Source organism: Oxyura jamaicensis, chromosome 1 (assembly GCF_011077185.1).
Source record: "Oxyura jamaicensis isolate SHBP4307 breed ruddy duck chromosome 1, BPBGC_Ojam_1.0, whole genome shotgun sequence".
NCBI lineage: Eukaryota > Metazoa > Chordata > Aves > Anseriformes > Anatidae > Oxyura > Oxyura jamaicensis.
Genome location: NC_048893.1, coordinates 123,763,225 through 123,790,138, shown reverse-complemented (window position 1 = coordinate 123,790,138; position 26,914 = coordinate 123,763,225). Strand labels below are relative to the sequence as shown.

The following is a 26,914-nucleotide window of genomic DNA, read 5'->3' as shown; positions in this document are numbered from 1 at the left end:
AAGTCACCTAATCATCATCTCTTTTTCATAGGTAAAACAAATAAGAGTCTAAGGCCCCTTAAATAGCCTAACAGTCAAAGTCAAACCTTTAATGCAGAAATGCAGCGTCAGTTTTGAATCACTGTTTAACAGATGATGAAGTATGTGACAAGACCCAAAATCCCATGGTAAAACCATATTTCTTAGTCTTTACAAACATACCTGTATATCTCGGTAAGAAAGAAGCAGGTTTATGACAATATCAGAAGTCAGCACTTCAGTATTATCCATTCGAAGCTTAATTCTGGCCAGCTCCTTAGCAAGTTCATCTCCTTGATATTTCTCTCTAGCTTTTCTAATATCATTTAGCAGTGTTTCTTTAAAATAGGCACTAAAGTAAAAGAGACATTTGGGAAGAAGACTGTTATTTCTTATGAATCATTGAATCATTTAGGTTGGAAAAGACCTTTAAGATTGTCAAGGCCAACCACCAACCTGACCTACCAAGTCCCATCACTAAACCACGTTCCTTAGTGACATTGAAAATTTCAGAGTGATGAAAAAAAAGTGATGAAAATTTCAGACAAAGAAACCAGAACAAAAACAACCTACCAAAAGCTTATTTCATTGTAGTCTGTTTGATGAATATAACGTATAACGTGTATTAATATGAATATAACACATAACAACATTAAATCCCACAGTAGGTGTTTTAGACTTTATTTATACTAATATCAGTGCACAGTGCGACACCAGATATTTCATAGAATACAAAATTATATCTATGTTATCAATCTGGCAGTTATAAACTACCTGGACAGGCTACTCAGAGCTAACATTATCTGGAGCAGCTTATGGAGTCAATACCTGGGAAGTCGGCAGATGGTGCCTGACGTCCTCAAGTGCACACAGTGCCTTTTTTGTTTACAAATGAGCATTGCTAGTATTCAACTTTGCTAAACACTAAGCCCTACACACATAGCAAAGAAAATTAAGTGCTGCAAAACATTATGTCTTACATTGAATGCATATGATTTTTATAATGCAAGACAGCAAGGTCACAGTAGGTACTACTGGAAAGCTTTTAATAGTTGTTTTATTGTCAAGTGGAGGTTAGGCCTAATTTACCACATATTACCTACGTCAAGTTTCTATCCAGCGCTGCCTTCACCCAGGCTAATGATAATTAGACCTTTTGTTAACCAAATCAAAGGGAGATGGTGTTTTTTGAAATTATGTTTTTCAAAAGTATCCAAATGACTTAGGAATGGAAGTCTCACTCTCAAGGAAGATCTTACACTTAACCTTTTCATATTTATTCAAGCTTTTGGAACAAATGTGGGGTCATCTAGCTACTTCTTCTTCATAGAGCTCTACCACAATAGCGCCTAATTCTGCACCAGTACAAAAGCCTTTTTCAGGCACTTTACCCTGAAAAGAAAATGGCTTTACTGCAGGGCTTTCAACACAATTATCAAATAGAAATCACTCACAGCCTTGGTCATAAATGTCAGACACAAAATATACAGGTAGCTTTGGATAGCTCTTTCCCAGAGCGCCATTTCATAATGACACAAATGCTAAATGGTACCAAAACTAATTACTGCCAGGACCAATTACTAAGCTGGTTGTGCTACTAATTTCCTGAGTCCTGCATTGCCTAGCACAGCTTGCCTGTATGCTGCCAACTTCAGCGAGTTTCTGCCTCTCCTCTTGTCCCTCTTCTCAAAGTGGGCCTGTGTTGCCTACCTGTAGCCTTTCCTCTAGCACTGCGTTGGAGAAGGAAGGAGCCTGTGTTTTCTCAGGCCAGCAATATCCCAGTCACAGGTAACAGCAGAAACTGGCGTGGATGGAGGTAGAAGGGCAAGGTGAGTGTGGGCTGGGACATCTATAGATCCTAACAGTAGGACCAGGAGAGGACAAAGGAGGGCAATGGGGAAAGAGAAAGAAATCTGAGCACCTCAGTGCTACCTTATGCTTCAGACACTGGGGAAAAGATAGCCAAGAAGCTCAGTCTCTCAGTTTTTTACAGAAAAACAAACAAAAACAGACTGCAGAATACAAGGCAAGCAATTCAGAGAGAGACACTTTCACCTCCAGCCCCAGTACTCAGAATTCCAACAATCCCTAGTATAAGTGGCTTAACAGTATTTCATTTATTATGTGATATCAGAAGGCTAGTATTAAAACAAGCAAATAACAAAACATAGAAGAGTTACATTTTATTGTAGCCTTATATATATATACTTACTTGGTGACAGGAAAAAATGGTCTTTGGCTTTGAGTTCTATGAAGAGGCTGTGATCTTACCTGCTGTTACAACCTCATGCACTGTAATTCGTATTGAAACACTTTACCTTACCTGTACACTGACTTTGCTTACTGATATTTCAGAAAGTAACCATAAATCACTTCCTAACTTAACATGGCTAGTTAACCGCAACAGCTGCAAGACATTGATACAGAAAGCAGTAAAATTAGAAGCCTCTTTTAATACTGTATTAACTGCAGCAAAAAATCAATGCTCCTAGAGATTCTGCATCTCATTCCATTACATTAAAAAGGGAATATCAAAGGTTCTGGAAGTTTATGTATTACAAAATTACCATGATGTAACATGAACATCCTTGAGAAGGCTGATAAACCTCTCCACCAGCGGGACACAAAGCGGCCCGAGAATATTGTCCCAGCTGGGTTGCATATACTCAGAAGCTCTTCGCTGGGCATCACTTTCACAGCAAAAGTAGTCAGCACATGGTGTGACAATGTACGGAATAAAATAATAATTGCCACTGGAAGCCTAAAAGAAAAACAAATCTAGTTTAGAAAACAAAGTGGAAATATGCTTGTGTATACATAGAATTCTTTTACTGTCAGAAAAAAAAAAAAAAAAAAAAAAAGAAAAACAGCTAGATTAGGCTTGGTGCACTGTTTAACACAGGATTTGCAAGCATTAAATTCAAGGAGTTTTCTGTGGAAGAGTTACAGATATTAACAGGGGTAATGAAAAAGGGTCTGGATCTGAACAATACAATAAAAACTGTTCAATTTTTTGATGCGATGCACAGACCCCAAGAGGGCCTGACAGGACAAGCTAACCTTCTGGTCCCACATTTTTGAAGTTAGGGAATATGTACTTGCATCTCCTAGGCTCACTATGTGCTAGGAAGGATATGATGCAGAGCTCACCACAAGCCATGTGAGAAACCCAGAAACACAGGCATTGTAAGGACTTTATGGAGGTGCTTAATCCAGAAAAGCTTACAAAACATCTGCCTCAAGCTGGCATCAAACACCAAATAATAATAACAAAAACAACAACAACAAAAATAAACCGACCATGAGATGTTTCATAATATATCTGTGACTTAACACAAAATTCTGAAGGAAAAAAAAATCCTTAATTGGCTACAGATAGCATAAATATGATCAAGGTGCTGAAATGAGAGAGAAAATGGGAAATGTCTTTCAAATACAATACATTCAGATTTTTCAACTCCTGAGCAAGACCCAAAAAAGACAACTAAGAAGTATTTCACAACTACTCTAAGCACCACTATCCTATTTTGAGTTAAAACGATTATCTGCTGTTTAATAGAAAAGTAAAAAGTCAGCCAAGCAATGCACTCAGAGTAACCAATCATGAGCCCTGAAGTCAGTGTGATACAGCTAATGAAATCAGCTACCACTGAATGTCCTTCAGCTGTCCCCTTGGGGATATCAAGGCATCAAATGCCTACCACAACATCATACTTTTCATTTTTCATAGTATATAAACCTGCAGTAAAGCAGCAGCCATTTAAAATTACCATGAACACTGGGAGAATGCTGAGATGCCTGAAAGAACAGATGTGAGGATGGTGTGTTTTTATATGCATTAATGCACTGGATAAGAGAAATAAGCTGTTCACAGGAAATAATAACAAATTAAGGTGTGCACTTACTGAAAATACAAACAGGAAAAAACCTGTATCAGAGACATGCTGTTACTGATCTGAGTCTGTAAGGATTTTGAATTTTAAGTGATTTCTAACAGATTAAAGATGGAGCTACTTCCCTTCTCCACAAACCTTGTGGTACAGTATCTCTGTTTCAACAATATCATTATCTGTTGCAATGTTATCTTTACTTCATACTAAAAACGTTGGGAAACTTGCAGCCCAAGCAACCAGTCAGTATGTTAAAACAATTTAGTCTGAGGTTTATTCACATAAACACAAAGTTCAGCACAATACAAAAGCTGCTTGTCTCTAAATTCTGGTTTTAAGCCTGTAACAATGAATTAGATCTTCCTGCAACAGGGAAAAAATAAAAAATAAAATGAAAGTATGATGGATCTTGTGATGTAAAGAGAGCTGCAGTTATATCCTGAAAAAGAAAAGCAATGTTCAGAAAATATTAATTGTATGTATGAAACACTGTATTTATCATATTTGGCCAGCATCTCATCTGTTTGACTTAGGTTTTTGCCTCTTTTTGGATATGAAATCTGTTCAATTAAAAACACATTTTTGTGTGCAGAAGTCAGGAAGCCTGCACATATTTTGACATGTGACCTTGTCTGAAGAGCAACCAGCACAGCTGTACCTCCAAAAATCAGTTTGCCATGTTTGAGAAGGGCAGTCCATACCCAGTTCATTCAGGTGACAAGGTATGATTTTTGTACTGCACATGAAGGGAAATATATTCTGTCCCCTGACTGAGATGCCATTCACTATAGCACAAAGAAAACCAAACATTGTATGCCCTGCTAGACACCAATCTCCAATTTTTTAGCTTCTTCTGTCCAATATTTACATGGAATAAATTCTAAAGCCCCTTCATATAGGGTGCATGGCCTGAACTTTCTAAATATAGTCCTCCTTATCTTTATTATGTTAAAAAAAAAAAAAAAAAAAAAAAAAAGTTCTGTTCATCTACTTTTCTTAAACTATCAGGGCTAGAGCTGGCTGTAAACATCATCCTTACTTCTTCAGATCATCTGCTCTGGATGCTGGTCTCTGATACCAAAAGCTGTGAAAATTACTGTCCTGTCACACACCAACTACTGCTTTTTAAGATAGCAAATAAGTGGTATAAGTGGTACAGGTTTGTATTAAGGAACAATTATAGCCATTCCAACTGCAAATATGTATTATCTATGAATTATGGCTTATAATTCATAGATAGAGAATTATATAGAATATAGAATAGAATTATTCTATACATAGAATTATATAATTCATACAATTATATGACTTTTGTAATCTATAAAGACTGTATGCTGAGTGGGTTTATTTCTGGATTATTAGATGTTTTTATTATCTTGAGATTTTTTAAAATTTAAAAATAAAACAGACTGAAAAAAAGGAATAACTCTCAATAGCTCATCTTCTAGCACATAACATATGCACAGTGTGCTGGCAGTGAAACTTTTGTATTTGATCACAACACTTCAATCCAACAGAAAAAGAGCCCAAGGTTTAGGAACATAAAAGAAATAAAAGTAACTGCTGGTAAATTGAGGAAAATGACCTGTTTTTCAGAGGAAAATGGCTACAGGAATTAAGCACAGAGATATGCCTTTCCTGAAGGAGCTAGGCCTACAAAGGCCATTTTAGGATCTACGCATGACAGGCCAAATATAGAGTGCCTTTTGCCTTCAAACAGTCCTCTAAACATTTCATTAATACTGTTAAAAGTGAACTTTGACCTTAATAATGTAAACAGTTGTGTGCTTTTTGTTGTTGTTGTTTGTCTGTTTTTCAGTTGTCCCGCTATAGTTATTCTGGTCAAACTGTCACTTTGTGCCAGAGATATTGTACTAGATCTCTGTATCTTCAGAAAGGGAGTTATGCCTGCACAGCTAACAGCACAATTATTTCACTCTAGCCATGCCAGTTTATGTCACTTTACTTTTTGCCACTTCCTCAAGGAGTACTAGCAGTGCTTACTCTAACTCACAAAGCAGTTAGAAGAGAAACACATAGGATGACAGAAAACGAATGGCATTGACTCAAAGAAGTCACACCCTTTGAGTATTCAGGGAGTTTAATCCACTGTTGTTGTAAGAATTAAGGTTTTTGCATTAGTTTTCTAAGCCATCACATTCCTATCCATCTTGTAATATAGGTGACTCTAAGATATCACCTTTATAAAAATATTTCCTGTTCAAAAGTTGAACATATATGGCGTTTTTATGTAAATACTATGAGAGAGATTATCATAAACCAAACGCTCCAAGCACAAGATGTAGCTTGCAAGTAACAAGTACTTCAAAATTACAGGTATTTTGAAAGAAAGATCCTGCCAAGTATAATTTAAAAAGCATCCTTATATAAAAATGCCTAGAAACACAGTAATGAGATGGCATATTTATTCAACAGAAATCGGATCAAAAGTGATACATACTTTGCCTATCAGATTACCACTGTGGTATTCAGGAGGTACTTGAACCCGAAGGAAAGCTTTGTGGTTGGCAACCTACTCCAAATTGAAATAAAACAACATAGAGGAAAACACCACCACAAAATAGCATAAGAATCAAAACAACAGACACAACACATGAATAGAAAAATTATTAAAGACAGAAACAACAGAAAATGAATATAGATATTTATAGCAAGCCCATATTTACAAGAACAATAAGTGCAATAAGTTGTCATCAAGAATATGAGAGTTCTTTATCTCTTATTTGTCTTTACATCTCCCTGTGTTATCATTAACATGCTTTAAAGTCTTACTTTCAAGAATGTGGCAGATTCATTACCTGCTGAGTTCACTATAATCCAGTCGCTACAAATATGCATCCCTTGAGACAGTAACAGTTCCATTAAAACTCATGAATTTATTTTAAAAGACTTAGTTTTCATTATGTCAATAGTAACAGTGGCATATTTAATGATCAGAAACATTAGAAATAATATTTACTGGGTTACCCTTTGCCTTTTTACTGCTTTCCACCCAAAAGGAATAACAATTGTCTGCATTTAAGACGCTCCTACTCCTATCTTTCATTCCGTGCCCTTTTCAAACTCTTACTACTTCTGCTGCCTCAGAGGCTTTTTTAGAAAAGTATCTTTGGATGACCAGTCACATAACCTTTTATATACTGTAAAAATAATCAGAAAATAAAAAAAACATAAAGCTGTTCTATGATACTATTTCTTCAGATTACTAAATCCATATAAATCATACTTTGGTCAATCCATTGGGGCTACTAAATTGGAGAAAATGAGTCCAAGTGCCAAAATCTTTTTATTTAGCTTTCTTAGATATTCATTAACTTAAAAAAAAAAAAAGTAGATAGTCTAATTTATACAGCTAGCGAAACTCTGAAGAGACTTTCTGCCAATCACAATAAAAAGTGATTTTTCAACATAAAAATTCCTTTTGGCAAGGATAAATTATAATCCTGTTCCCTTTATATCAAGGAGAATTTTTGCTAATGACTCCTCCATGGCCAAAGCATCATTCTTTCCTTACTATATAAGAGCTGCTACAGGACTTGACAAAAAGAAACCCATTTAAATCTCTGAAATACCTCTTCAGGTCCACAGACCTTAGTAATAATAAACCTTTTGGTTTAATAGCCATCCTACCTTCCTTCAAATATTTCCCTCAAAAGAAATGAACAGGGTTATTCACATTTCTACAGGCAAACTACTAACTAAAGAAAAATTAAGTCTCTCTATATTCTGTAATTGTTTTAATTTTTCCACAGAGGGAAGTTCTATTATTTACAGTGCTTATATAGCTTATATTTTCAGTGCCACATTCAAAGAAACTAAATGGATCAAAGTATTTATTTCATAAACTATGTGCAATCAATGCTAGAAATCCTGCGAGGAGGACTGTACATTTTGCCTCCTACTCCAGCTGTTTTTAAAAACCTTCTTGTGCATTCTTTCCTTCACTCCATCTTGGACATTTTAATGCACCATTCCTTACAATTTTGTAGAGGGAAAGAAATAAAATCCCTACTGAGGAGAAAACAAACAAAAACAAAGATATCAACAAAATGTTGCACCAAAATAAGATAACTTTCACATAGATTTTGTGTGTTATGTTGGTTTGGGGGAAGATTTTTTTAAACAAATACAGTGTTTGAAAATCTTTGGAGTTTTATTTTCTCAGTAAACCAGTAATAATCTGACATTTAAAGAAACTCCAAGGTACAAGCCTGCTTCCCAGAGAGAAATGCATTTTCTTGTACCCTACAGTCCAGCAGCACCCACTGCTCTCAAACCTTGATTTTTCCGTGATACAGGAAACAAACTGTTTCAGCCAGAATGGATATTTTAAATCTATTTTATCAAAGATAATTCTGACAGAAACAAGGGTGCTGTGCATATGCAAGAAGTAAAATTAGCAGAAGGTTGTCCTCAAAGCTCAGAGGAGCTCTGTGGAAGGAAACCTAACTGATGGGGCACAGAGAATACTGATCTTGAATTTCATACCAGTGCAGCTTTGTCTCTGGGAACTGAACTCCCATAGCCAATAATTCTTTCCTTTTGTATCCAAGTATGCAATAAATTATTGATACAGAATTTTAATTACTTGTTTGTGGGAGTCAAGTAGCACTGACTCACATTCCCCATCTTATCCCTAAAAATCTCTTTCCTGGGTGATGGAAGGAAGCTACATTCCCACTTCTCCTACTTTCACACTTTTTCTCAGACATTAAGCCATTAAATCTCGCAAACTCACACCACCACAACATGCCATTCTATAGTTTTCATTGTTAGATCAGCTGTGCTGAAGCCAAGACCCAAATTAATTGCTCACCTTTTTCTTGTATACATTGTTTTTAGCTTTATGTTCAGTTTCTTGCCTCCTCCTTCTTGCTGAATTTGCATAACGTGTTCTTTACAAGGAAATACTGATTTTTTCAAGGCTTACTTGTAATGCACAAAAGAAAATCATCTCTAGAGACTACGCATTCATCTCTGCATCTTTAACATGGTTCCACATCAATTCTAAGCTGTGATCTTTTCTTGCACCTTTGTACTTGATTTGAGATTTGCAGGACAAATAGTGAAGGCAAGGAAACCTCAGAGAAAGCTCTTAACTACAGTACCCTGTGCAGAAAGCTTCACTCATACTGCTGGAAGAATGGTGCAATGTATCTGGTAGCAATCCCAGTTGTCCCTTCCCTTATACACACAGACGTGTGGACATAGAGCTCGTAAGAGAGGACTTCTCTTCATAGAGAAAGCTGTGGCTACCTCTGGGTTGGAGGAAGGCTCAGCAGATTAAGTATCTATCCTCCTTCCAACATGTCTCCACACCCTAGCAAAGAGCATTTTAAGCTCTTTCTACTATTTCACACTATGACAGAGGCATACCAATACAAAGATTGCTTCAATCAGGAAAAGAGAAAGGAAAATACAAAATCCTAGTACAGTGTATTAACAGTTAATAAGTAACACTGACAATTTAAACTGAAGTGGTTATATAACTATTTCCTTCATTAGACATAGTAAACTCACTCTGATTTGGTAACTACATAACTAATACTGCAACCCTCATTCACAATGACCTTCCAACAAAACACTGTCGATATGGTTGTAATATAATCGAGCAATGAAGCAGTGGCACAGTACTGGGACTGCAGCAAAGTGCACGGCTGTCATGACACCTCACTGGATCTAGAAGGAGTGGAAAGCAATTATCTATTTGAACTCAATTCCAACTTAGAAGAAATATAATTTTTTAACCTATTAATTATTTAGCTTGCTAATTAGTTTGTCATGATTTCTGATTTAAAAAAAAAAATGACAAAATAATGTAGTATGGGAGCATATTACAATATAATTTACTAACTAATAAAAGAGAATATGAATAACCTCAAATAAGAGAAATCATACCGGGCGTTTAAAGACAGTTGTTTTTTCCTTTGAGTTTTATTCTATTTTTTTCTTTATTAAACTCTTTTTAGAGGAGAAACCAGGATCCCAGTTTCATGATTCCTCCCTGTCCCTTTTTTCTTTTTTTTTTTTTTCTTTTTTTCTTTTTTCCCAGAAAACATGTTTCTATACCTATCGTTTCATCTCTTCCACATGAAGGTGAAGGAGGTCATAACTCCCTCTGTGGGAGAGAGAATCAGCCAAAATAAAAGATTGCAGGCTGCTAATCTGACGGTGCTAGGCTGAACTTGTCACCATCCTCTGCCTTTACTCCATCTCTGGAGCAACCACCAAGTGGCTCTGTCACAATTCTCCCTCTTGGATGGGAAAACAAATACTTGTGACATTTTGATTACCCACCACTTGTGGCCAGGAGGTGGTCAGCAGCATTATTCACAAGCAAATGTGCAGTTGTTCTGAGGCCCCTTTTCAGAGCTGTGGACCTGAAAATGCAGTCCCCACTGCACAGTGAAACTAGATCAGAGATCACCGTGACAGACGGGAAAATGACCTGGACTTACTCAAGTGCTCAACCTGATCTATCTTTAGCCTACATACAGTGCTGTGGCCATCTATAAACGGCAACTCAAAATAAACTGCTGTAACTAATGCATTCTCTCTTCAGTTCCCTTGAAATGATTAGTTTAGCAAAATCTAAGAACATTTTATTATTTTAATCCTGTTCTATTTTATTCAAAAGAGAATTAAAGTGCATGGTGAATGTGGGGAAAACAGAATGGAATAAATCTAAGTTTAATATTTTTGCAAATTCAATAGTCCTCAGTAAACCATTGTACAGTGTTTCATGAAAATAACCTCTGATATGTATTTTTGATACTTCACATCACAACTGTGTAAGATTTTGTGGTACATTACCTAAAATAAACTACCAAACCTTATCTTGGTTGAGGTTTACTTGTATTAAAAGAATAAGAATATTTTTAATTGGGGAAATAAGCTTTTGCATTCCTCAGCAAAATCCGTGAATTTGTGAGGAAGATGATGGGTGGCTACACAGTAGCCAAATCTGTTTGATATACAAGACAGCCTTAATAAATCATCACACACACTCATACACGTCTGCACAAGTGAGTGAAAATGGTAGCAGTAGAAAGAGACTTTGAAATTCTGAGACTGCCTCTTGATCTATGAACCTACATGTGTAACATATCTACTGGCACCTTTCTAGAACTTAAAAAGGAATTAAAAAAAAAAAAAAAAGTAATTTTTAAATCTAACTTTACTCTGGAAAGGAATTCAACAAGATTTCCACTAGTCTGAACTGTATATAGGGAAAACAGACCTCCATCTACGGTATAGAGCATATATATGCTTGGCAGTTTTGTTATTAGAGTTGCTTCAAATGTGTCCATTTTGTGTTTTAAAATGAATGTAGATTTAATACTTACTGTGTTTTTCTGAGATACCATATCCTTGAGAAAAAAAGAGAATAAAAATGATTAGTCATTTTTATTGTGAATTATTATGTTCAATAAAAATAACTGGTATACACATATATACACACATACACACAAATGTGTTTTTCACAGCATAATTCACATTTCCTGCCAAAGCAAATTCCAAGTAAAGGGACAGAAGAAGAGAAGTCTCAGTAGTTCAGGTTAGAAAAGAATTAATGATTCAGAAAATAAACCTATTTAAAGCAGCGTTCAGAAGATGAAGAAAACTAGTACTTGCCACTAACTGGAGTTGCGCAGGCTGGGCACTCCACATACCCAGTCACAGACTGAACATTCATGAAACAAAAGCATTCAAAGAAGGAGATTTTTTCCTCTAAGAGAGTATCTTTAAGATACCTAGGCCCCTTTCCTACCTAGATGGTCACAGCTCAACACACCCCTACACCTTAGTTCTTCTCACCTTTAAATCTAAAGAGCTATTGAAACCATGAGGCAGATGATAACTTAACAGACGCGTAAACCAGATCTCAAAGATCTCCAGTTGCTGGTAACTTTCTCCTCCTTTTGCGATGGCCTGCATGTCCAAAGAATACTACTTCGTGAAATAAACAGATCTCCAGATAAGTCACTCTACAAAAATACAGACTTGTTTCTAAGCCAGGTTATTGATATCATTTAATTGTATGTGCTTTGACAACCTAAGATAATTCTGCTTGAGCAACTTCACATCCAACAGCCTGAAATCCACTTGCACAGAAATTATGGTGCCTATGTACACCATCAAACCAAATGTCAGGGACTACCTAAGAGGTTTCATTCTGCAAATGTGATCTGCTTGAAATCCAGACAATATACCTTTCATGTGTTTGGAACTAGGCTGTTTTGGAAAGGACACTGGTGAAACTGAAGAGACAACTCTTGGAAGAATTTCAAGGATGGTTCTATGAAATAAGCTACATAAAGTCAGACTGTCTGAACTTCACGGCTCTTCCCAGTAGGAGTAATAGCAGGAATACTGCCTCTATAATAATTAGGCTAGCCACTCTTAAGAGGCATATGCAGCAACCTAGATCTAAGTAAAGAAATAAATTCCTGAAGGCAAGAGAAAAAAATGGACAAATTAGTCAGAAATAAAGAACCACCAGCAAACAGTCAACAATACATACTAAGGTTCCTATACCTAAACAGAATTATTGATTAATTCAAACGCCTCAGGCCAATAAAATACTTCAGAATAAAAATGATGGAAAGTTTAGACATCTGAAATATGACATGTCTAAAAATAAACATGTCCACCTAGCTAAACAAGCATCTCCAGTAAAGCTTTATTTACTGCTGATAAATTATTTTCTCACTGGGTAGAAGTGAACTTTTCTGAGAGCTATCCAGCACCTAAAACATGAAACACATCACGAGATCATGAAATGTTCTTCACTGAAAGATCCCAGGAACAATCCCTATCCACCTTCTGAAGTATTCCTAAGAAGAAAGGGACTGAATGGCATCCAAGTGTGAGCTTGGGCTCATTTGCAGAAGAGGCGTCAAGGGCATCACTGTAGGACTGAACCATATGGCAGTGTCCTGCTTCAACGACTCTAGTGTTCAGATGATCTATTCAACTTGTTTCCAGCAACTTAAATCAAGACTTCTGAACCCACAGGCACATCTTACTCTGTCGTCTGAGAAGGTTACACTAACAACCACGTAATAAGGAAAAGGTTAAGTGTGACCTCAGTGGCACTAATAGAGCTCCTAGCAGAAGAGAGATGAAGGCAGATAATAGCTTTTCTAGCTCTATGCGATCCAGTCATGCTCCAGCATTCCCAGGTCCCCAGAGTTGTCCGTGGGCTTTACACACTTAGAAGAAAAGCCCCAGAACTGACACTGCAAAGACTTGCAAGTTCTGAGAATGAACAATCTGAACATCTGGGCCATAGACAGATGTGACTGGAGGTCATTCATCACTCCAGCTTTGGAGCACATGCTGGCATATGTGCTTGGCACAAATTACAGACATCATATCAACAGAGGGCCTCACTAGGCAGAGACATGTTGATGATGACAAAGATGACTAGCCTGTGCCTCCCAAAATCTGGCACATGCTGGGGAGAACCAAGCTGATCAGAACATCTGAGAGACTGCATAAGAGACAGATAAAACATGTTAATTAAAAATAAAAACAAAAGATCTCTTTGAAGTCAAGTATATTACCACTGCAAAATGAAAAGTTGTATGCCTGCCCACTCCAGTTAGACAGAGGAATGGAAGGCATGCAAGTGTGCCTTAGCACCTATCTCTTTTATGTCTCTGAGCACAGGGTGAGAGCGGCTCCATCTCCGAGTTCTTGAGAATCCAGGTCACACAGAAAGGGAATGTACATGCGGACCACCACTTGCAGAAAGGAAGCATGGGGTACTAAACACATCAGAGTAAAAACAGTGACATTGAGAGCAGAAGAAAAAATGAAAAAGAAGCTATGACAGAACACTGCTTTTTGGGGAAGAAACAAGAAGACTCATACAACATTAACATGAAACTTAATATTCTTATAGGTCCAGAGAGGCTGAAGAATTCCAGGAAGGATTTTGGAGTCCAGTGGAATGAGAAATATAGAGGAATAAATAAGGAAAAAAAAAGCACGAACAACACTGCTCTCAGTGAAGGTAGCAAGAAAATGATATTAAAAGAATCAGTGGGTAATAACACAAAGAGTCGTCAAAATGTGATCCAAACCAAAGAAAACCTACACTGTGAAAGACAAACATCCACAACACAGGACTTGCACTCAGAACAGCAATTACAAGACTTAAGCATATAGCATGTATTATCCTACTATAAAAATGAATGGAGAGGCCTATAAAAAGATCTGATGAGGATCTGTTTATCTTCAAAGAGCAATAAAAAGAAGATTCCTGTAGTCTTAGTTACTCAGTACCTAGGAGATACTAACCTTATCTATGAGAAGAGTGTCAATAGTAGGAATAGGTTGCAATACATTCGTTGTTCAAGTGTCATTATTATACATTGCATAACTTTTTTTTTTTTAATGTGTACTCTAACTAAGAGGAGGAAGTGGAAGGAAAAATTAGACCTCACTTCCAAATCTAACCATGTGAAGCAAATTCAGTACAGTACTAAGGATCTTTACTTATAAACAAGCTTTTATACTATTCTAATCACTGCTGGTTTTTGCTTGTAGACCGTAGCTATTACTCCTAACATGATTCTGTTACATAGTCACCAGGAAATCACATTCAGTCAAAGTTTCAGAAAAAAAAAAATGTTTGCAGGATCAGGTAGTTAAAGGTGTTTCTGAAATGAAGCAGATTTTGAAGTGAGAACCTTACTTTGAGTGACTGAGCAGTGTCAGCATCTGTGTCATGGTAGAGTATAACATTATTTGCCATGTCAAAGCTTTCACGCACACCAAGGTGGTAGAACAGTGATGGCTGCTTGGAAATATCACTCATATCCACAACTGCAACATCTGAAATGAGAGAGAGAGGGGGAAAAGTGCTAATAGTCTTAAAATCCACTTTATTCTTACAAAGAAGTTAAAATAAATCTTGAAATTACACATAAATTTGGACAGCCAAAATCAATATGCTCAAATAAGGATCATTTTCTCATGGCACAAGTAAATTTTACCGTGCATTTAAGATACCATATCCAGGAAACGATCACAGTTACTGTGATCACAATAACTATGAGGCACCGTATATGAATTCACAGTCTGAAGTCAGTGCATCAGGGATACCACAGGTGAAGAAGCAGGTCTACGTTTGCTCTGAGCTAGGCCTGACACCCAGAACACCCATTAAGGTGGAAGGCTCTGAACCTTCACGGGGAACCTCTGAGAACAGTGCAGCTGAAAATTTGGGAAAAAGGCAAGACGGAGTTTATGTTAAGGGACTGATGTTTGGACTACAGGAAATTCCTAACCTGTGGAAAAAGAAAAAGCTTGTGAAAGCTGACTCTTAAAAGCTACACACACATTATGGAGTTCAAGCCAGGGTAGGGAGAGGCTGGAATGAAGGGATTCAATACAGGTAACCTGAGCAAGACTTGCACATCTCTTGGGTAGCATAGTAGTCAGAAATGGAAGTGAAAATTTATGTCAATGGAAGACAACTTACGCAGAGAGCAAAGGAAAAATACCCCATGCTACGCAGAACTGATGAGACACAAGCTACGGATTTGGAACTCACCATTTGGTTCAGACATAAGCCTAAAGGCCAGTACAGAGGGAAAAGGTAACTGGAAAAGAGGACATTTATCTTGAGTTTTCCCCTTGATCCTTGTATCTTCTATACTAGCTAAGAAAGCTGTGGTTTAAAGCTTTTCAAAGGTCTGTATCTCTGTGACTGTCTGCTTTCACTGCTGTGGGGTAGATGGATGAACTTAAATCCAAAGTATTCATAAGACTAGAGCCTTGGCATTCAAACCACAGGGCAGCCTGAGGTTCAAAACAGATTCCAGAGACTCAGTGCAGCTGGGCAATAATACTAAAACTCTAAAGTTGCTAACAGACAGCTCCTGTATCTACTGGGAATGACAGAGAGGAGTGAGCCACTAGTAAACAAGAAATCCAAAAGCAGGACTGATGTGTGAGATTCAAACAGCAGCCTGGGCTTCATGGAGGTTAGCCATCACAAGATTCAATGCCCCACACCCAGTATGCGAGCTCTTGCTGAAGCCTGCCATGAATGCACATTCCTGGAGAATTCACAGAATCACAGAACTGTAGGGGTTGGAAGGGACCTTGAAAGATCATCGGGTCCAACCCCCCTGCCAAAGCAGGTTCCTCAGAGCAGGCTGCCCAGGTAGGCATCCAGACGGACCTTGAATATCTCCAGAGAAGGAGACTCCACAACCTCCCTGGGCAGCCTGTTCCAGCGCTCCATCACCCTCACCGTGGAGCTCTTTTGCATGCTGGTGCGGAACTTCCTGTGCTCTATCTTGCAGCTATTGACCCTTGTCCTGTCCCCACAAACCACTGAAAAGAGGTTAGCCAAATCCCTCTGTCTCCCACACCTCAGGTATTTATTTCAGTCCTTTCTCCAGGCTGAACAGACCCAGGTCTCAGCCTGTCCTCACAGGGAAGATGCTCCAGGCCCTGTATCATCTTTGTGGCCCTCCGCTGCACTCTTTCCAGGAGATCCCTGTCTTTTTTGTACTGGGGAGCCCAGAACTGGACACAGTACTCCAGGTGAGGCCTGACCAGGGCAGAGTAGAGGAGGAGGATCACCTCCCTTGACCTGCTGGCCACGCTCCTTTTAATGCATGCCACGATCCCATTGGCCCTCTTGGCCGCCAGGGCACACTGCTGGCTCATGGTCAACCTGTCATCCAACCAGGATATCCAGGATAAAACATCCAGGATTCCACCTGGATATTTTATCTGGAGTCCACAGAAAATGACATGCCTCAAAACCAAAACATCACCATTCAAAAGCTAGGGAAAAAAATAAATAAATAAATCACTGACACATGAGAAAATTCCCTTACCCCTGAGGAATCCTGCACCACCTACTGATCCCCCTTTCCAGTGCCTGTTTAGTGAGCTTTCTACAGCATGGGCATAATGCTTAGTATACTGCACACTGCTGGGTGAAACAAACTGTGAGGGCGTGAAGGAGTAAACCCCAGCTCCATGCATACATCCAAATCTAGGTTACCCCCACCCTCAACATCACAAAATCGTTTCATCATTTTGGAAAATGCAAGTGATCCATAGAACAAACATTAAGATGAAGGAACAAGCAGACCCAGAATCAAACTACACCTAATGGAAAAAATAAAAAATATAAAAAAGTCTAAGATCTTGGACTAGTTTTAGTGCCTCCATGAACTGTTTTGGTGGAACTAGAGTGCTGTGAAACCCAAACTGCCTTCCTGGTGAGAGAATTTAGACAATGTGTTCATGTAGCACACAGATATTGCATTTTGCAATACAATGTGAGCAATGATCCATAACAGAGTTTATTGCTACAAGGCTGTACGCAGTTCCCTGCTGCACAAATAGTAGTCTACAAGTGAAATTTGTCTTCTATTGACTGCTGCTAGGTAACAGCGCAAGCAGCACAGAACCACATTAAATGGACATAAGAACAGAAGCATCTGCCTTAAAAAGGGGAATTATTCACCACTTACATATTCATTTACACAGATAAAAGGTGATGTATGAGAATGATTTTTTTCGTGTTTATTCGCAGCTCGTGAACACAACTGTGAATAACATAAAATAAAATAAACTGAAGACCAGCAGAGGTGATGAAGATGGTATCACAAAAATATACATTCAAGTGGAAAAAAAAAAAAAAAAGCCCCAGGAAGACAGTTGAATGGATCCAGTCTGACCATGGGAATCAAGAAATGAGACAGAAAGACAGAAGCCAATGCCAGCAGCAAGAGCCTGGGTTCCCAGGGAAGCTTCCACGCTTTCCTCCAGCAGGAGAAGCAGCAGGCTTGGAGCTGGGAGGAAAGAGAGTGCTTGTATCTACTTACAGAACAGCTTCATCAGGTGCTAGTGAAACATCGCTGGAGTCTGGTGAGCCCAGGAAATGAATGCAGATTTGGGTGGAGAACAAAATGACCGACAAACAATTCTTACTAAAGAACGATAGAATCATTTAGGTTGGAAATGACCTCTAAGATCATGTAGTCCAGCCTTTAACCTAGCACTGCAAAGTCCATCCTTAAACCACTTTGCTAAGCTCTACATCTACATGTGTTTTGAAGACCCCCAGGGATTGTGACTCCACCACTTCCCTGGGCAGCCTGTTCCAATGATGCACAACCATTTCAGTAAAGAATTTTTTCCTAATATCCAGCCTAAACCTCCCCTGGCACAACTTGAGGTTATTTCCTCTCATCTTATTACTTAATGCCTGGGAGAAGAGGCTGACCCCCAGCTCCCCACACCTTCCTTTCAGGTAGTTGCAGAGAGCAATGAGGTCTTCCCGAGCCTCCTCTTCTCCAGCCTAAACACCCCCAGTTCCCTCAGCCACTACTCAGAGGACTTGTGTTCCAGGCCCTTCACCAGCTTCTCGGGACACTCTCCAGGGCCTTGACGTCCTTCTTGTAGTGAGGGGCCAAAAGCTGAACACAGTACTCGAGGTGTGGCCTCACCAGAGTCGAGTACAGGGGGATGATCACCTCCCTGGTCCTGCTGGCCACACTATTCCTGATACAAGCCAGGATGCCGTGGGCCTGCTTGGCCACCTGGGCACACTGCTAGCTCACATGCAGCCGGCTATCAACCAATACCCCAAGGTCCCTTTCCACTGGGCAGCTCTCCAGCCCCTCTTCTCCCAACCTGTAGCATTGCATGGGATTCTTGTGCCCCAAGTGCAGGACCCAGCACTGCGCCTTGTTGAACCTCCCAGTGTAGTGCTGCTAGTACGGTGTTCAGTGCCACTGATCACTGGGTCTAAAGACACTCCCCAGGACGACTGCTTTCAGGGTTACATCTCTATTCCTAGTGTAGGCAGTTTTGTAAAGCACTCAATGAACAATGCCAATAACATGTTAGAGAAAATACTGCTCTTTCAGTTGTCGTGCATTTTGCTTATGATTGATGATAAAATCTTTCATCTACAGTTCTTGAAACACAGGCATGGGGCCCTATGCTACAACCGCATATTTAGTATGGTTGCAAAGAGATAATTTCCTTATTTACAGAGTTCAGGAAATACATAAAAGGAAACTACAACAATGGTACCTGCCTAGCAAAGCTTGATTTATGAACAGAAACATAAGCCAATCGCACTTCATCCTCAACTCCCATCCTCCATGTCCAGGAGAGCCTGTCCAAAACAAAACAAACAAAAAACCATACTTCCAGGCTTCTCCTTCCAAATATAGGTTTGACCTCCTTCATTTCCTTCATTACAAACAAGCGTGAAGCAAGAGCTAACACCAACTTTGAACAAATCTTTCAACAAATGATGAATTTTATGCAATAATTATGCAATAATAAAAGGTTAAGAAGGGCAGAGAGTAGGGGAAGGCATAACCCTTCTGTAAAGATAGACTTCTAAGTCAACTACAGAGACCTTTACAACCTATCCACCACAAGGTGTGGGAGGGGTTGGGATGTGTTTAATGTTACACAGAAACACTTTTGGATGACCCTGGAACAAAACATTTAAACACATTACTTCATTTCTGCAGCAGAAACTCACATTCTAAAGAACATCCACATAAAAATGCATCCTTCCTCATTTCTTCTTCAGCATAAGAGATCTTTTCAACGTTTGTCCTTTCAGTTCTCTTGTTGCATGGAAAACTATTTTCACCCTGAAAACAGTTTTATTGTTAAGAACCTAAAAACTGATCTTGCTTGATTAAGAAGTTGATTGCAGTTTGTCGAAGCTTTTGTTTCTATTGTAAAGCAATTCCATTATGTGTATTTTATAGTGCATTAAAGCAATTCATCAGTATTACTAGTACAATCTTGATTAGGTCTCTGCATTGCTGCAGCAGATGGTACATAAATCATTTCTTACATTACATTTCATATATTTCAACACTGGCATGTCTCAAGAGACCAGGCCGTAACCAGAATTAACTATGACAACTGAAATGAAGATCAGAGATCATTACCTGTGGTAAAACAGTAGACTATGGAACTAATAAATTACTCAACAGGCAAAACTTTATTAGAGAGAATTAAATCCCCTGGTTTCAACCTCTGTCTGGATGGCACCTGAAGGTGTTATATAATTTAATGATCTAAGCAACTCACAAGTCTTCACATGAGTGCTGTAGGACGTATGGCACTGCTAGCAACAACAAAAATAACACGTTGACACCAAGTTTCTGGATTTGTCACTGAAAACCAGTAGACAAGAGAAAGTACAGAAGTGGCCTGAAATATGCTGTAAGTCTAGTGGAATCTAGAAGGCCAAACAAGAAAAAGCCAGAAAAAGTCTGTACTACTTTCAACTTCTAGCCCAAGGCTTATCTCTATCCAGCCTTATCTGGGTGGAAAGCATGAATGTTTGTCCATTTTTTATGGATTATTTTTCATCGAGCAGAATTTTAATATACATTTAAAAAAGAAACACACCTTAAAATGGCAACAGAAACTTTGTTGAATGAAAATAATATGCAACTCTGCCTCTTATTATTCACTAGCATCCTGGGAACAGTTACGGACCTTCAGATTGCTATCGCTTCAGATCATTGGTGATTTGGATCTCTATCCTTCATAGTTAGCGAATAAACAAATGTGTAACCCATGAAATACACTGGAAGAAACTATTCATATTATTCTTCTGAAGACCAACAATGCTCCAAAAGAAAACAATTGCCCTAACTGTCCTCAAAAGTGTAACTTAAGGATACACCAAGTGTTTTTTCTGCATGTCTGCACGTTCCTTTAAAATAAAGCATACCAAAGTTTTTAGAGGGAAAAAATTTTGGTCATGCTTAAAGTGTATTTTGAAAACTAGAAATCTTTTGCAGCTTTTACTTAAGATGGACCAAGAAACGCAGCAATCATGGAACCTCTCACCCTTCAAGCACTCACAAACGTGAATTGCAATATTCATTGCAAACTGAAATTTAAACCAATTGCAATAGCTTAGAAATAGTTTACGATGTGCCTCAAGAAGGCAAGTTGTCCTTATGAACTGCAATCAAGTTTTGCACAAGAATTCAGTTGAGGCTGGGCTCTGATTACATGTTTCAGCCCACTTCCTACTTCAGAAAAGGAAACACAGCATCATACTGGAGGTATTTCATCATAGAGGAAGTTTAAGAATGAAAGTTGGCATGATTCCTTGGATGTTCATCTGGGAAAAAAAGATTATTTTTTATTTCTATTCACATTAGTAATCTCTGAGGAAAAAACAGTGAGATTTATGGGGTTTGTTAATGATACCGATCAAAATTTGAGGAAGGAGACAACTTTAATATAGGCCAAACATTTTTACATAGTTATTTAAGGATAATTATCTCAGGATAGAGATAAGAGGATAGAGAAAATTAAATTTTGATTCTGGTGTATTATCCATCTGCACCCATTCTGACCATAAAATAAAGCAAAATCTCAACTTAAATATATCTCTTTTTTGCCAGCTCTAATGGATTCGTTAAGTTCTTTAGGACTTTTGAAAGCCCGTGCAAATGGCAAAAATTCTGAAATGTGCTCTTCCATTGTTCATCTGTTTGCTCAGGAAGGCAAAAGGACTGTCATAAAGTGACAATTTCAGGCACATGTAGCTTTATCAAAGGCAGGGCAAGTCATCTAATCTGTCTTCTCACAAGGAAACTGCCATTTATCTTTTACTCAGGTGTGGCTTCAGCCATATCTTCATCTGCCACAGGTTTTACATAGCAAAATGACCTATTGGCAAGAATGGTGTGCCATGCACCAAAGACTATGAATTGTGCTCACCTCGTCAACCAAAATAGAAGGTAAAAAGACTGAAACAGGGTCCTTCCAAAAATCAACACTATCAGAATAGCAAACACAGAAGTCAGACCTTTCTTTTGCATTTCTTCCTTCCTTCCTTTCTCTTTGTCAAAACCTGCTCTGGAAAGCAATCCCACATCTGCTCACTGAATCTGAATTCTGCTCCGTGAACCTGAATACCATGAATGCTGAAGAAGTCATTTTAACTATGCATTAGCTGAGCAGAAAAGGCATCCTCAGCTAGGGAAAGGCAACTGTCGTAACTTTCCAGAGAGGACCAAGCAAATCCAGAGCCCCGGTGTTGCTAAGAAACTGCAAACCTTCACTTTTCAGATGAGCCTTTCCCTACATGACAGCGTTGCTGACTGCTCTGCTGCATTTGGAACGAGCACTGAGGCTGGCTGTGTCTCACCTCCAGAGCCAAACCTGGCAACAGCTGCATTAAGCAAAGTGTCAGGAAAACACAGCGTATGGATGCACGCTAGAGCATCCAGCACAGCTTTCACACGGCCCAGTGAGGCATCTCCCCCTTCCGATGCATCTAAAGCGTCTGCAGCTCTCAAACTCAAGCCTCTCAACTCCCAAGACAAAAAACAGAAATGTGGCAGTTTTCAAGCTACTAGAACGGATAGAAGTTACCAAAGTCCTAGCTTGGATTGCACTCTGAAAGAGAAGAGGAGGAGATCAGGAAGCTGGTACACCTGTTTTTCACGTACAGATCACAAAGGTGACTCATATGCTTCCCTTCAAACCAATGGGAGAGCCCCTAGAGGCTTAAAAGGACGCAGGAATGAGCTCCTTCTGGATAGCCGTGCACGTAGGTGCTCAACTCTGAACTTGAAAGAAGCAGCCAGCAGAATAAGCCAGCTTGGAAGAAACAGCAGCACATGCAGCTGGAGGAAAACCAGTAATGAAAGCAACCAGTATGGCACATACACAGAGCTTGAAAGCATTTTAACATAAGCGAGGAATAGAAGAATTCTATTTATTACAAATATTTACTTTAGTCACAACCAGAAACTTCTTGTTCTTGGCTTTGGTTCTCACCTGTGACCTTTTGCCCTCTGAATTTCAAATACCAGCCTCGTCACCAACAATTCCCATCCAGCAAATTTGCCCCTGGGGAAACCAGGGAGCCACCCAAAACAGCAGCGTGGGTAAGACTGAGGGGGCAGTGCTCACCTCTAGCTTCCACAGCTCTGCATGAGTACCCATAGCATCCAGTCGGCTCCAAAAGAGGGTCATATTCAGACCCAAACACACTGCAGCCACTAATCATGTCAGCACTGGGGTGTTACTTTACAGCTGCACTCAGATAATGCATCTTTCATCCGCCCTCGGGTACAGAGAACACGCATTAAAAATAGAACTAGAACATATTTTTCATGCTCCAGTAGTGCTTACTGCAAATTGGGAGAAACTAGCATTTAAAACTATCAATTTTACTACACTATGATGAAGTATTCAGGCTGTATTTATAATTCACATGCATTCCTTATTATTAAAATAAACTGTTCCAAAAATTATATCGCCCAAGAAGCTACTCTTTAGCTAAAAGCAGCAGAACAAATTACAGTAGGTGAGCAATACTGCCAGGTCTAGGGATTCATTGGAACCTCAGTTCTCATTTATTTTTATGTTTTGGGGTTTCTTTATTCATTAGACACATCACCTGAAACTTTCAATTCTTTCCTTTCAGTTGCATATTGAGAATTTTCTCTGCTGTTAAATGGCTTCTTCCAAAAATCTTTGGCAATCAAAAAGCAAAAGCTTTACAAAATATTCTCAGATGTTTCTTAAATATAATTAAATTCATAGTAAACCTGTAAGTTTCAAAGAAGACAAGACACTGCTCTAAAAATAGGAATGCAGTTCTACTAATCCAGAAAAGCAAAAATTCTGTCCAGAGCACATCTGTGCTTATATTTAACTCAGCCTCTATGAGTGTCCCTCAGGCCCTGCCAGAACAGAATACACCTGTGCGCCGTCAAGAAGCAGTGTGTGAAGGAAAGTAATGCAGCTGACATAATACAGGGCACATCCAAACTCAGAACGCACCTTTAGTGCTTCTGCACAAGTGTGAAGTAGGAAATACTGCATTATTGGAAGTGGAACACCAGAAAATCACCTGTCACTCAGAAGAGGTCAGACAATGTGGGTATCTTTCTTTCAGTTAACTGCTTAGGGAAAGAAGGAAACAAAGAACTAATTCTCAGAGAACTTTTCTTGCAATACTGAATTGCAGAAGTTAGGAAATGTGTAACCCACTGCAAACAGAGTATGCCTAAGCTTTGAAATTGCTTAATGTTCTCCATGACAAAGCTTTGTTTTCAGTCTCTTTCAACTTTTCTAGTCTTTGCTTGAGGTTGTGGGGGTTTGTTGTTGGTTGTGGTTTTTGTTGTTGTTTTGTTTCTGTTATAAAAGATTTAATTAAAACCAACCCAGCCATTTCTGAGACTGTGTTGGGGAGCTTATTCTTTTGGTCAACGTTCAACGTCCTCTTGTGCCAACTTAAGAAGCCGGAGTACTTCCATGTACCAAAGAGAAGCCTGACAGAAGAGTCAGGCTTTCTAGAATTACTCTTGCTAGCCTCAAGAAATGTTGCTCATTCCAAAGCTAAGATTCAGCAGTGATTTGGTCAGACACAAAGGAAGCGTTTGGCCTCAGATGAGCCAGTCTGCATTCCCCTCACCATCAACCAGAGAGGGTAAAAGCACTTTCAGAGCATCACTCACCTGATCATTCAAAAGCCTTCTTTAGGACAAGAAGAACTGCAGCCCAAACATGCCCTTTTCTCTTCACTAGCTATGAAGGGAGTCAAAGATAACTGCAGACACTCCCACAGAATGTGTTGAGGGCAACAAAGCCACTCCACAGACCCTAGCAGTTCTGCTCTGAAGAATCAAATTCAACCATAAAAGCATTTCAGTCACTATTTATGTCGCCTCAGCAGGTATTTCCCTGCAGATGTTCACACCAGCTGACCAACAAATTCCTCACCAGCACTGTACCTGCACGCACTCTGCCCTCAGGGAACAAAAAGGAAGGATTGACACAGTTCAGACCCACGGCTGGGATTTCCAAAGGAGTCTCTGAACAGCTGACTCTTACTTAAGTTTTCTGTAAATTGGGTGCTCCTGGACTATAGATGAAGTTTTTACTCATTAAATTCCCAGTAAAATTACCATTCAAGCCAAATGCAAGCGTTGCATTTCCCTGTAAGCCAGTGACATTCATACTATGGCTAGAAACAGACTTTACTTTTTATTTCATACCACAGCTTGTGATGTCCTGAGAACAATCCAGCCTCAGGTCCGTGGGACCTAACACAGTGGTGAGAGACATCACAGTAAAAAATAATACATAATAAGTAAAAAGCCTGCACACACCGTCACTGGAAACTTACCTGGTACACACCTCTTTGCACGCTCACCCTTCCTTGAGGAAGGGCTGTAAAAGTTTGCCCACTCCAGGACTACGTGCAAAGTCACAGATCTTTAGTCACCAACCACAATTAAAATCAGATGGGTCCTGCCGAGGTCTGCATGCCACATGGCTTCTGAAAGCTGTGACACACGCAATAGGTCGCTATTTATACCATTTCCTTGTAAAATTGCAGCCTTCAACCTCCTGGGTTAAAAATTGAGAGGGAGATCTGATCACTTGGATCTTAGTCATTTGGGAGGTTTCATGGCACAGGCAGATGAACGGTCATGCCTTCCTGTAACTCCTACCTCTTTCCCATGACCCATGCTCTCTGCTTCCCTCCCTTTCCACTCCATCCTCCCCATGGAGTATGGATACTTCTAATCTTATCCCTCAACCTGTATTTAATTGGATAACTTCTGCCTAACTTAGTGCAGGCACAGCAGCAGATAGGAGGCCTGTCACTGCACCTGATCAGTCCTCCTGGGAGTGGGGTATCAGCGACCAGCCTCCCACGAGCCTCCTGGAAAAGGACTGTAAGGAACTGCTAGACTTTACAAGAAATGAAATAAATAAGAGTTTTGGTGTTGTTGTTTTTTGTTTGTTTGTTTTGTTTTTTGTTTTTTAAAAAAAGCACTTAATTTCATGAAAGTCACTTTTAAGTCACTTTTTGTGTATAATATAATAAAACATACTTGCATCTGCAGCTAAACAATCAGATACTGTAAGCAGTAGGACAGAGTCTGGGCTGAGACACGGCACGCACAACACCTCTCAAAGAACAGTCATCCACACTGCTGTACAATCATACCTACTGAGTGACAAAGTGCTTAAACTTGCAGTGATCGTTATTTCAGCCACGGAACCATGCACCCAAATGAAGTAAAAAATAATAATAATAATAAAAGAGGCAAATTAAAATAATTTGCTATTGCAAGTTCACATTCCCCATTCCTAATATTTTACCTAAGCCATTCCCCTCTACCACCTAATTGTTCCTAGGCATGAGTTACAACTCAGGAAGTGTGATTTAGCAACTAACTTCCATCTGCCGAACAGCTAAGTAACTACAAAGCAATCAGTATGCCTGAATCCTTACTCAAAATAGACAGCTATTTACACTTCCCACGTACTCATCCAACCCTGATACCCAAATGTACCCAAACGAACACTGACAAAGCAGCACTCAAACATTGTCAAGGCATATTTAAATAACCTGCATTTGTTTCCCTTTTTGTTATTCAGACATTAGGCAAAGTTTCCAGAAGTCACTCATTTCTCACTTTTTCCCCAAGTTGCAATCAGTGATTGGAAAAGGGCTCTGAATCTACACACGCAGGACACTACAAAAACACTCACCCATCACAGGCTGCCTGAGAACGAGATACCTCGTAATTCTCCCTGCTTTTATGTTCCTAGTATATTAAAAGCTTTGACATAGATGCTAGGCAGCCATAAAGAGTAGGCGTCTCACATCACACATACTTTTAACTATGCCAGCTCACTGAGGATAACGTTCTCTCCTAAATTTCACTGCAAGTTAAAGAGCCTGCTAATTCTGCAGAACCTGTCATTTCATTGCCCTGTTTAACAGATGAAAACAGTGGAGTAAATTAAAAGCAGGCTCTTCACACTTGCCTGCTGCACTAGCTGTGTGCCAAGCGTCACATGAGAATATTTCCACTGCAATGTTTACTAGAGCTGAGCTCGCCAGTAGAGAGAGCGTACAGAAAGAACACCCAACCCTGAACCTCACTTGAACCTTGCCTGTAGTTTGG

At 39.2% G+C, this 26,914-nt stretch overlaps 1 protein-coding gene across 2 annotated transcripts in view; it reads right to left on the bottom strand.

Moving 5' to 3' along the window:
- The window catches only part of MAP3K15 (mitogen-activated protein kinase kinase kinase 15), an 87,912-nt gene that overhangs the window by 46,490 nt on the left and 14,508 nt on the right, over nucleotides 1-26,914 (bottom strand). Inside the window, exons 2-6 of one of the 2 annotated variants that reach the window (XM_035321758.1) lie at nucleotides 14,635-14,774; nucleotides 11,276-11,299; nucleotides 6,370-6,441; nucleotides 2,586-2,779; nucleotides 202-370 (exon numbers count right to left, since the gene is read on the bottom strand). In XM_035321758.1, coding sequence (XP_035177649.1) covers nucleotides 202-370; nucleotides 2,586-2,779; nucleotides 6,370-6,441; nucleotides 11,276-11,299; nucleotides 14,635-14,774 — 599 coding nt within the window. The remainder of the gene's footprint in view (nucleotides 1-201; nucleotides 371-2,585; nucleotides 2,780-6,369; nucleotides 6,442-11,275; nucleotides 11,300-14,634; nucleotides 14,775-26,914) is intronic. The other variant, XM_035321840.1, reaches the window with a different exon arrangement.